General features: G+C 38.2%; 1 protein-coding gene and 1 long non-coding RNA gene across 9 annotated transcripts in view; both read right to left on the bottom strand.

Moving 5' to 3' along the window:
• The window catches only part of LOC144647317 (uncharacterized), a 22,839-nt gene extending 19,704 nt beyond the window's left edge, over nucleotides 1-3,135 (bottom strand). For 5 of the 8 annotated variants that reach the window (XR_013569569.1, XR_013569570.1, XR_013569571.1 and 2 more), the window contains exons 1-3: nucleotides 2,827-3,135; nucleotides 2,007-2,069; nucleotides 1,089-1,234 (exon numbers count right to left, since the gene is read on the bottom strand). This is a non-coding gene — a long non-coding RNA (uncharacterized LOC144647317). The remainder of the gene's footprint in view (nucleotides 1-1,088; nucleotides 1,235-2,006; nucleotides 2,070-2,826) is intronic. The other 3 variants (XR_013569567.1, XR_013569568.1, XR_013569566.1) reach the window with 1 other exon arrangement.
• A 7,538-nt stretch (nucleotides 3,136-10,673) lies between these two features.
• On the bottom strand, nucleotides 10,674-11,613 carry LOC144645767 (uncharacterized). Its single transcript, XM_078505314.1, is given in 2 exon segments — nucleotides 10,674-11,178; nucleotides 11,180-11,613. Coding segments are annotated over 2 exon segments (567 nt in total). The 5' UTR covers nucleotides 11,573-11,613; the 3' UTR covers nucleotides 10,674-11,004.
• Nucleotides 11,614-12,340: the final 727 nt, after the last annotated feature.

The raw sequence follows: 12,340 nt of genomic DNA, 5'->3' as shown, positions 1-12,340 counted from the left end.
GACTATTGATGTTTCATTTCTGAATCTGAAAAGGACAACTTACAGTGTATTCTGTACATACATGTACATAAAAGCCAAATTTCATCCCCTCAGTGAAGGAATTGACTGGTTTACAAGACGTCAACTTAATTTTTATTTAAGCTTTTACCCTAGTGAACTTTATTGCAATTTGGCGTAGCTTACTCTCATGTGATACAGATACGTTCATAGAGTCTTGTGCAAACCCAAATTGTTGCCAGATGTCCCAGCACACTTTAAATTGAAACACCCCCTTTTTTCGGTACTGTTAAGCCATGGAGCTTGTAGATTGAAGTGCACAGAGAACTGACTTAAACAAGCAGCTGTTAAGCTAGTCACAATTTTTTGAAACACCAACAAGCAGTCTCTAGTCTGGGTTGACCTTATGTTCGTCTACAGTTCTTAAGGTGTTCCAAGGCGAGGGAGTTTGGCAGAATATCATCAGAAATGATCAGTATCCTGGGTTTTGGACATTAACGCATACGTCAGACTTTAGAAAAGCTTGTTATTGTATGTTGGGAGCTTAAAAAATTTAGCAGATGAAGGTTTTAGTATGGGACATATAAATCTATTTTTTGTAAGAAATTTATGGTCTCATTGATCAGTCTAACGTAATTAAGATTTTCAAGAATAATTTTCTTTGGAAACAGCTGCTACTGCATTTCAAAGTTAATTGCATTATAGCTTTTAATAAGTACGACATTCACTACCTTTCACTCCAGGTTAAGATTTTGTTATGTTTTTCTCCATTTATTTCCTAATTATGCCTATGTACTGGCTATATACAGTCCTAACTTGGTGAGTTACTTGGTACTTTTATTTTTTTGCAGCTTTGATCACTGCAACTCCTAACTCCAGTCTAGTCGACATGAATCCCAACCAGGATTACCAGAAATTGCTGTATGAACCATGGCAAGGCAAACATGATGCAGCAAAGATGTGAGTTTCGGTTTTATTTCATGCACTTTTGAACTTTTGGAAAAGCTTGTACATCCTCTAATTAAGTAAAACACTCGTTTTCGTGTTTTTTTTTTCAGCAGTGAAGCAATGGACCGACACAGTTACTATACCTGGCAAGTGAGAGTCAGGGGCGTGACCACATATTCAATTCACATGCTCCTCAAAGCTTCTAACAAAGATCCTGAGCAGTCTTAGTGTTCTCAATAAGCCTTACAACATGCATGAAGTCAGTCAGCCAACCATCTTCTCAAAGCCCCTGTATAACAGCAGATATACGAAAATCGCGAAAATTAAGTCCCGCGAAATTAAGTAACAATAAGGTAAACAGTCATGATTTCGGAAGTATTTCAATTGGGCACCTCCAAACCTTTTTTTTTTCTAGAGGAATAGGTTTTGCTTTCTGGTGACAGCATAGGCACAAGAACTGTCTAGAGTGGAAAAACAAGAAATTTCCAAAGAAATAGGATACAGTACATTGACATCTTTGGGTAGCACCACGAATGTAACTAAGGAACTTTTTTTTTTCTCCTCCCCAGGTCTGAGGGTGCCCGTATGCCTATGCTTAACAATGCAAAAATATTTCCACTTCATTTTGTTTCAAATACACAGCTGTAAGAACAGATTTTAGGAAGCTTAATAAGTGAGGAAATTTGCCTATTCATATGGGTATGCTGTGACTGCACAAACATAGGATGGTAAGCCTGTGGTTTAAAGATTTTCCAAACTGTTTATTGCGTATAGTTAGTATCGCCTGTATGTTTTCCACACATGAATTGAGAGGTCAATAAAATCATCTTTAAATGGAAAATCTTGAGATTGCTTGTTGTTGAGATCACTTCGTGTGCATATACACTGTACTAAAGCAATATTTTTTTCTTTGAAATTGAGGTGAATAGCAGTAGAATATTTACCTTGCCCTTTTGTGGCTCAGAAAATTATAATTATTCTACTGCTATTCACCACAATTTCAAAGAATAACTGTTAATATTTGCAGGGTAATATAGAATTAAAAGTGTACATGTACTTACTTCCATGTGTGGTTCTTGACTACCATAAAAGCCTGTTCTAGATTCACCAATTTGGGTTGCAGGCTGAAAAGGAAACAAAAGGACTATAAGTTAGGTTAAACGGGATGGGAAAAGAGAGTAAGTCAGAATAATTTAAAACCTCCTAGCTTTTCAGTCCCTACTTAGAGTCTTCCATCCTTGTTTCCATGTTTTTTTTTTATTAATGTGTTTACAACAACATGTGGTATATTAAAAAATATCAAGCTATAAATTTGATAATTCACTACTCCCACATATAGCTATATAGGTATGTGCCCCTGTGAAGGGTATGGTTTTCAAGCAGTTTAGTTGGGATAGGGTATAAAAAAGTTTGGGTCTAGCAAAGGGTATCATTTGCTGGTAAACGGATTGGTGGTATGACGATTTTAGTCCAGATTTAGAATAAAAACTGGGAAGAGAAAGAGACTTTCATAAATGTAAATAAAATTATCATGGCATCGTTGTTGACGGTTAAAACATTGATAGTGAAACAGTTCATCTACTAGAGGGTTGCAAAATATGCTAATAATATACAGAGTTCCTCCCCCCGGGGGAAGAAATGGGTTCTCGTGAATATTTTGTTTTCTGTCGGCTTCAGTCGATCGTCGCAGTTCGTGCATACTCTCTAAATACATTTAAATAAATACATATAAATGATTGCAAGGGTCCTGCGCGACCCTTAGCACAATGAACAAACTAAATAAGCCTGATGGCAGGATTTGCCCAATAAAAACTCTTTTAGAGGAGACTATTCAGTTAATAAACAATACATCTGTTGAAACATAGGCGATATTTTCATTACCGAAGGCGCAAAAAGTCCGTTTGAAACTTGTCCATCTCAACGAGCTTGGAGGCAACACTGCGCTTTTTCTGCTTTTCTCGACCGTTGATTCTTCTGTTTAATCTTTTCTTGCAAATTTAAACCCCTATAATGTGCGATGGTAAGAACAGAAGATTATCGTCGACGTCTTGAAAATTTCGAAGTTGGACCACATCATCCGCCATCTTTGTTGACTGCAAGCATGCGACAAAAAATTCCTTTCTACTACCCCGCCAGACACAATAGAAGACAAAAGGCAAGCTGTCAGTATCAACAACACCCTAACTAGACCACCTACATCTATATCAAATTTCAAAAACGACAACAATTTCATTCATAGACACAAACAGCTAAACTTTAATATTTTAACGAATGTAAAATAATACAAACGAAAGAAAAGATAAACAAGGCCATTACCCTGAAATAGAACTGAACATAGATTTTTAAACCCAACTTTGCCTGCTGGTTTATTACTTTAAGGGAACTTAGGTTTTGAAATAAAAAAGTGGGTCGTTTAGGAGCGGGAAGACCTTGTATATTCCATATAATTTCTTTAAAATTCCTCTGCGAGTACTAGCAAAGTACACGTTTTTAGCGATAATTTACTTTTTAAACACAAGAATTGATCTGTTTTCATTTTAGAGAACGAATTTGATCGCTACACCCAAAATATGAGAAAAAAATTAATAGGTCACCAGACTCGTTTACGCGAAAGCGACAATTTACTTCTCTCGCGGACTTAGCCGCATAGAAAAAAGGCGCCATTTTGTTTATGTGCGCGCACAGGTGACCCAAGCGCTATATGAGTTTATATTATAAAGCTGAAAATTCAATAAAAGTTGACAAAAATAAATAAACTGAAAATAAAGTTTTATTTTTTTAATTGTGTTTGTGTGCCGTCACTGCCCTTGCATTTTAGAAGGGGTTTTGAGCGATTTGGAGTGATTTTGAGCGAATGTTTGATATGCCGGTACATCATTATGTATATATAGATTACTTCATAGAAAGTGCGCCGTACGGATTTATATTCACGAGTTGCAAAACTTTGGGAAAACGAACGAGTGAGCGTAGCGAACGAGTGAGTTTTCCAAAGTTTTGCAACGAGTGAATATAAATCCGTACAAAGCACTTTCTATGCTGTAATTTGTTTATTATATATATAACGAGAATTCAACCATTGAACATTTAAAGCCGATTTTTTCAGTTTAAAACTTTTGACATACAACAGCTGCAGTTAACGGCGCGAGAAAACAAAGCTGCAAATGCACATAGCTTTACAAGCGAATTCGCTATTTCAATAAAAAAGAAAAATTACTGGCGACAAACTCTCCTAGACAAAAACTTTATTTAAATAAACACACTACGTTACATTTACGTTAAAAACTTCGTGTCGCATCGAGGAAACTTCGCCACAAGCGAATAAACTACTGGCGAATTACAGTCTTTAACTGGCGAATTGTGAACAAATTGTGGCAACACAACGAGTCGGTTAATTAAACAATAATTACCACGTAAATCAAGATTAAAAATGCAGTTTACTTAACCAAGACGATCCCAAAAGTGCCTGAATATTCTTAGAAAGTCCGCGGATGTGTTGTTAGTTCCGATGAAAGTCTTGTCTTCGCTTTCACTTATCGACACTTCGCCTTCGCCTGTCTTCACTTCGCCTTTGAAGAATGATTATTTATCACTGCTGTATTCTTTAGGTTTTGCTTATAGCGTGTTTCTGTTGGCTTGCATTTCCATAAAGTTCTTAAAAGGCAAACTTTTGTAAAGGAAGAAAACGTGTAGCCATGTTTTCAAAACATAAACTGTCGTCGAGAGCAAACTTGCTGCTCGCTTTCTCAACCTCGTTGGAAACCATTTGAATTCTCGCGCTGTGATTGGTTGAGTCGTACTACTCTAAATGCTGATTGGTTATATTTTTCACATGTGAAGAAAGCTATACGCGAAGCTGATTGGACGTATCGCTTTTTTCACATGTGAAATATAGAATTCTATTTGCAAGGTTTATTGCTTAAAATTCTCGCTATATATGTGATAAATATTGTGACAAAATATATATAATGATGTACCGGCATATCAAACATTCGCTCAAAATCACTCAAAATCGCTCAAAACCCCTTCTAAAGTACAAAGGCAGTGACGGCACACTAACACAATAAAAAAATAAAACTTTATTTTCAGTTAATTTATTTTTGTCAACTTTTATTGAATTTTCAGCTTTATAAATTATAATATAAACTCATATAGCGCTTGGGTCACCTGTGGTGCGCGTACTAACTACGCGTAAAATTCTGCGCAGTAAGGATGCGCAATGCAATAAAAAATCTGTCTAAGGAAGGACGGAGAGAATTATGACTTCATCTGGAGGGGGGGTACGTTTTTAAAACAAGAATTGGGAAGGGGGTATAATTTTTACCTCAATATTTTTTCGGGGGGGGGGGGGGTTTAGTTTTGAAACACTACACTTTTTTGAAAACCACCGCCCATCAGTCTCTTAACTTACGTGGACACGAATAACATGTGTCTGTCTTGGTTAAGAACTCAGTCAAGTTTCATTCCAAAGCTATCATCCTGCTATCTACATTTTTGACAGGTATCTGTATTAACAAATTTCGAAGGGACAAGAGCGTTATCGGTTAAGTTAAACTTAGCAGCTCAGCTTCAAAATAAAGTCCTAGATCTCCTAGATGTCAACCTTCGCGTTGGCTGCCCTTAGCCAATCACAAGCCAAAATTGGTGTTTTCCCGCGAACTTTACTACAACTACCACGGAAACACTACACTGTAGTTGAACACCTACGCCATCCGCGTAATTTGAAATTACGAGCACGATAAGTCTCTGAATTGCTCGTAATTTCAAATCGTCCTCGCGTTGCGCGCTCGGCCGATTTTGAAATTACTCGCCCGATTAGTATTGGTAATGAAATGGCGACGAGTGAAATTAGGAAATAATTTCACGCGCGTTTTGTCGAAATGCTTATAATTTCCATTTTGACAAAATGCAAGTGAAATTATTTCCTAATTTCACGAGTATACCATTTGATTACATTTTAATATCATAGGTGACAAATTACGCTTGCAATCGTAGGTTTTTGACTAGTATATTGCCTTGCGAACTCCGAGCTTTGAAAAGTTGAAAGCATACATTTTGCTCAAGTTCGCAAGTTTTTTAGTCTTTGAAGAAAACCTTTTAGAGATTCCTTTTTGCTGATGACAAAAAGTTTCTCTCTGTCGCTCTTTTTATTCGCAGTTTCATTCAGCCTACTCAGCCGTGAAACACACATAACTTCGTTTAGATCTAACTGAAATGTCCACATCATCCAGTCGATAGAAAATTACGTCAGTTGCTCGTTGTACGAAAAATGCGACCAGAGACCAATAAAATTAAAATTTAACCGTGTAATGATAAAACGATAGCCACAATTTTTTTACGTAAAGGCGCATCAAGGTTCGATACACTCACACTTGAAAAAAATAGAGCAGTTGGATAATAAACCTCTCAGATCTTTTGCTGTGCAGTGTTGCTGAGTAATTTTACCCGTTGTCTACATTTTGTCTAGCCCTGCAAGCTTTATATGCTGTTTGTAATTTCCTTCATTTTCTTTAGCCACAGGCGAGAAGCCTCCTCATCTCCAGGACTAATCCGTGCGTACGTACAGGGCTAGCGGCGACCCGCAAAATTTCTCGGCTCGATGGATAATCATTTGCTTATTCCGCTCAGCGCGCGCCTTTGGCGCGCGGGGGAGCTCCGATATAAACTTTTCACATGATAAAATGGCGAAAAAGTGACCCCTAATGCTTGCTTGTCTTAGCCAGCTTTTTAGCCCTACCACTTCAAAATGGTCTCCGCGGTCCCTGCGTCCAAGTCCAAGTCCAAGTTGTACTTATTGCTCGTAAGGTTTGCTTATTGATTTGTCAATGACAGGGACATGCGAAGTCGGAGTCTTGGATTTCAGTAGTTGTAAAATGTTTATAGAAAGCAATACTGAACATTCTTGGCAAGCTTTAATATTTGAGTAATATGTCAAGGCAAGGAACTTGGGCGGATAGAATTTAAATTATAATTCAAGCAGTTCTTTGTTCTCATAGTTTGAGAATCAACTCTGCACAATCAATTGCAATATTTTTTTTCTCCCATTATTATTGCAGATGAAAACTGGATGGCTTGTTTAGACACTTAGAAAAGTCAAGGGATGTAATCTCGAAACAAAGTCAAATAAGATGTCCAGGAAATTAATTAATAGTCCCAACAGTCTTCTTAGTTAAACGAATCTTATTTTGAGATTTTCATAGAGGAAAACAAATTAAGCCAATGAAGATGAAGTAAATATACTTTGTCATCCTTACTGTTGAACCTGTTGCTGTTGCTAAAATTCAATAATGCCAATTAAGGTAAAAACTGTGTGTTTTATGATCCTCACAAGACTGCTCTATTCCTTGGAATGTTATTCTATTGCTGTTGATGACGACAAGCATTTTTGAGATCAAAGAGGACAAAGAAATTTAGTCAATGATGATAAAGAACTTACATGTAATATACTGACTTTGTCATCCTCAGTGTTGTTGTTAATATATAATTTAGTTATTCTTGAAATCAAAGGGGACAAAGACATAAGGTTTATAATTAAAGCTAAATAACTAAATATGCTCTCATTCGCACTGAATGGATGTAATTTTATTTATAAATAAATATATGTTATTTTATTCATCACAAGTTGATGTTGTTTGCACAAGCTGTTTCTTATTGTTGTTCAACCATAAGAAAAGTTATGGGAGAGGCTAGACATAGAATGTGAAATTTTTATCGTGGCCACTGTCACAAGCATCAATACGTAGCACAATCCTTTTTATGCATCACTAGCCCACCTGCTTTGTTAAACTGCCCCACCTACTGTTATCAAGAAATTAATCAGGGGGGAGGGGGGGGGTTTCTTAGGCAGGTGGTGGGTATGTATGTGTTACCAAGGTCTTCAATATGAATCCGTATTTCTAGAATAGCCCAATTTTTAATACCCTAGTCTAGAAATCTAGTTTATTTCAATGGCCCACTTTCTGGGCCATTGAAATATTACACCCTGTTCCAGCAAATGTCTTAAATATTGGATACTCTGTTTTAGAATGGGAGTATTGTATAGGTATTTTAGAGATGTACCCTTCTGAAGTAAAAGGATAAGGTTATACGCACAGGTTAACTCTTTGGAGTGAGCAGAAGTGAAACGTACTACTGCCTGTTGGCTATCTTTGCGGATTCACAAATACTTGGAACCCAACAACAAACCACTTAACCAACCCTACTCATTTTCAGTTCACAATTATGAAGATCCATGCACCCAGCATACTTTATGAAGCTTGTAGGTATACATTGCATTGTACGTACACATGCATTTCAAAACAAGTAAGCAGCAAAACATGTACAAACAATCCATGACGTACATGGTACGAATAAGTTGGCTCAAAGAGCCTTTGATTGTATCTTTTATGAAACCCTTCAATGCCCACATCCGATGTGTCAATCATTTTGGTTGGGCGTATGCATGTTAATTCGAAAACGATCTAAATTTTTTTTACTTTGCGTGCTTTTGATGACCACTTCACTCTAATCCGATACAACTTTGTTTGTATTTAGATAAGTATAATAAAACCCTCATAAATTACTTCCCAGGTCAGTTTCTTTAGCTTATCTTTTTTAACGAAGTACAAATCTTGTAAAAAAAAATCATTTTCAGTTTGTATCTACGAAATTTATCTTTTGGTTCTTGTAAAACATGAAAAATACGGGAAAAATATCAATGTTTATCAGGACCCCGCCAATGTCCGCAGTTTTCAAGTGGATATACCTAATTAAAGAAAGGTTGACTCTGTGAAAAGCATAAACCATGAATGATAAAACCGAACGGCATTCCGAGAAGGCAACATTGGTGCGCTAAGAAATATTCCATTTATTGAAAATCAAGATGTTTTATTCTTTTGGGACATAAAGAGCATGATTTATGCAACCTGTCATATCATAATGCTTATTCTGTCACAGATGGGGACGATTTTTTTCCGATTTCCCAGTAAACATTTGGGTCGCATCGTTCATGGTTTATGCTTTTCACGGGTCAACGTTTCTTCAATCAGGTATATACGAACGGAAATGCGTCAAGAGTGGTATCACGAGAAAAAATTCTGTCATATCTTGCACAGTAACACGCCGTATTCATGACCACTCAGTACTGCAATGTCAGCATGCATGCATGAAATATCAAGAACAAACTTAACACGGAACCGGTCTGGGTAACGCCTGAGCGTTCCCGTACGTAAGGGAACGCTTGCTACGCAGGCATGTCTGATTGTCACACGAGTTACAGGTTGCGCGCGAGAAAACTGTGCGTAATCAGTACCCCACGCGCGCTACTGTTGCAGATCACGACTGGTCTCGCACTAGCCTCTTTGTGCTTAGTAGTCACGTATTCTCTCCTCCGTGACGATCAGGCGTTTTTTTCCCTTGCAAAGACGAGAGAGTAGTAGGGAGGGAGGGCTTGATTTCAGGCTAGCGTAGGAGGCAAGTGTCCGACCTCACATCATGATTTTACAGAAGGAGGAGGAAGCTACGGCTGCTTTCAGATTAACAAGTTTTTTGCACGAATTTCCCAGCGGAAGAATTTGTACCGGATATAATGATCGACGGGACTTCATTGGATCTGGAGTGCCCGTCCGCACGTAGTGTCAGTCAGAAGGGCAATGTATTTCAATAATGTGCGTAATCAGTACTCCACGTGTTCTCCGATCCTGTCGCAGACCACGACTGACCTCGCATCTTGAATCACGATTTTCCAGACGGAGGAGTAGGAAGCTACGACCGCCGTATTACTACCTCGCCAGGCACAATAGACCATTTGCATTATGACGTAACGCGCAAAGACTTTAGCCCGCTAGCTCAAGAAATTCATGAGATGTTCACTCGCCCTTAAAAAGCCAGTTTTTAATAAAGGGCATGATCCTGAAGAAGACTAACATTTTTCGATTATAACTGGAAATCTTACTATAAAAAAGTGGAAGGTCTAAAGCCCCCAGCCCCTCCCTCTCCGCGGTCCCTGCCTTATTATGAAAAATGTTACCCTTTTCTGCAACCTTGTCCACAAAAAGCTTTTTCCTTCAAAGTGAAGAGAAAGGACAAGGGGACGAGGTGTCCTTTTCTCATACCAACATTACCAATACTGCTCCTTTCTATAAACGTTTTGCTTGAGAATTGCTTGAGTAACCCCTTCAAATACACCCCCCCCCCCTCCCCCACTCCTTCCGGGAATAAGAGCCGATGTGAGATCAAAGCACTTTGTTGAACTATCATAGGTTGTTCTGGCGGTTCACATAAGCAAAGATTGAGCTGACTTACTCTTTTCTGCATATTAATTATATTATAGCATTTATTTCAGTTCACATTGGGCAGAGATTGTACAGAAAACGCGCCAATATCAATCATCTGAACTGAAACTGGCTCCTTGAGTTTCTGTTGTCTCGATCATTTATAGAGGTGATCAGTTAATACGAACACAGACTTGACACAGGACTTACACATGCAGGGCCAACACAGGGGAGACTGGGATAACCAACAAATTAAAACTCGTTTATGTTTAACAGGAGAGTCACAAATTTTGGTTTTGAGCCTTATCTTTAGAGATTAAAAAAATAACTGTTGCAGTTACAAATACGCACCTCGCGTCATTTACTAAAGTATTGCAGTATAGATTCTGGGCATTACAGAAGCATTCTTCAAGATAAGACAGAAGCCTTACTGGTAATAATAGAGTTACATGTATGATAATGTTGTTGAGTGATAATCGAGATGAGTGGTTCGATATGTGTGATGAAAAACAAGAATTCTAGCTTTTAAATATATAATGCTCGCTATGAATGAAATAAATATTACCTACCCCCTGTACTTTTATCAGGGTCATTCAGTACTTTTCCGTTCTAAGGTCAAACTAAGTACTGCAATGTCACTAAAACATAAGCTCACAAAAAAGATCGGTCTAAACTCTTCAGTCTCTTCAGCACTCTTGCTCTGACCTATCACACGCGTCCAAGTCCACGCGATCAAGTGTCCAAGAAAAATGCATGAATGTAGTTGAAATACAGGAATTACAATGTAAAATATTTTTAATACTTTTAAAATTCAATTGTGTTCGTCCGGCGCACTGTACTCCTCCAACTCTGGCCATAATTTCGGATACATAGACCTGACTTCAGAAGCAACCGGCACGTAACGATCTCTGTAATCAAAGCCGGGAGACATTTGTTCTGAAATCAACGTGAAAGGTATTTCGCCGGGAAACCCCCCCCCCCCCCCCATTTGCATATTCTTCAGATTCGTCGACGAGAATTTTCGCCGCCTTCAAACATCCACCGGGAACCCTCCGCTGAAGAACATGGCCTTTTAATATGTCTCTACCCAAGATAAACTCTTCAACTTTGCCCTCTGATGTGATATAAACATATTTAGCCGGCCATCCGTCGTGAAAATAATGTGTAATGTCACTCTTGTTGCGGTTAAAATAGTTTTTGCCTCCCAGTTCAGGCGCGATCAGGTAGTAAATCGTTGTGAATAAATTTCGCTTGTTTCCTTCTCGTTCTTCAAGTTCAATCGTTTCAGGTGACCGATGTGTTTCCCCAAAGTAGCCGCCTTCTTCAGAAAGGGGAATCAAACCCAACCTTTCGACGTAAATGTCTTTTCGGTGATTCATTCCAAATTATTTGTCCAAGCTACAACTCGGTGAAATCGGGTTTTACATTAAGTGATTATGCATGCACGCATCTTTTTGTATCTTTTATAAAACTCTTCAATGCCCACATCCGATGTGTCAATCATTTCGGTTGGGCGTATGCATGTTAATGCGAAAATGATCTAAATTTGTTTACTTTGCGTGCTTTTGATGACCACTTTACTCTTATCCGATACAACTTTGTTTGTATTTAGATAAGTATGATAAAAACCTCATAAATTACTTCCCAGATCAGTTTCTTTAGCTAATCTTTTTTTAACTAAGTACAAATCTTGTACATAAAAATCATTTTCAGTTTGTATCTACGAAATTAATCTTTTGGTTCTTGTAAAACATGAAAAATATCAATGTTTATCAGGACCCCGCCAATGTCCGCAGTTTTCAAGTGGATATACAAACGGAAATGCGTCAAGAGTGGTATCACGAGAATCTTAAGTATACTTTTCTGTTGTATCTTGCACAATATCACGCCGTATTTATGACCACTCAGTACTGCAATGTCAGCATGCAAAATATGAAAGATCAAGAACAAACTTTACATGTCACCTGCGCGCGCGAAAACTGCATAATCACACTCTCCTGTTGCAGACCACGACTGGTCTCGCAAAAGCTTCCTTGTGTTAGTCACGTAATCTGACCTCCGTGACGAGCACAAAGAGCGTCTGCGTAGGAGGCTAGTGTCCGACCTCACATCACGATTTTACAGAAGGAGGAGGAAGCTACGGCTGC

Source organism: Oculina patagonica, chromosome 3 (genome assembly GCF_052425735.1).
Source record: "Oculina patagonica isolate OP01 chromosome 3, crgOcupat, whole genome shotgun sequence".
Lineage (NCBI taxonomy): Eukaryota > Metazoa > Cnidaria > Anthozoa > Scleractinia > Oculinidae > Oculina > Oculina patagonica.
The sequence above is the reverse complement of the archived record's forward strand: the minus strand, read 5'-3'. Positions and strand labels throughout refer to the sequence as shown.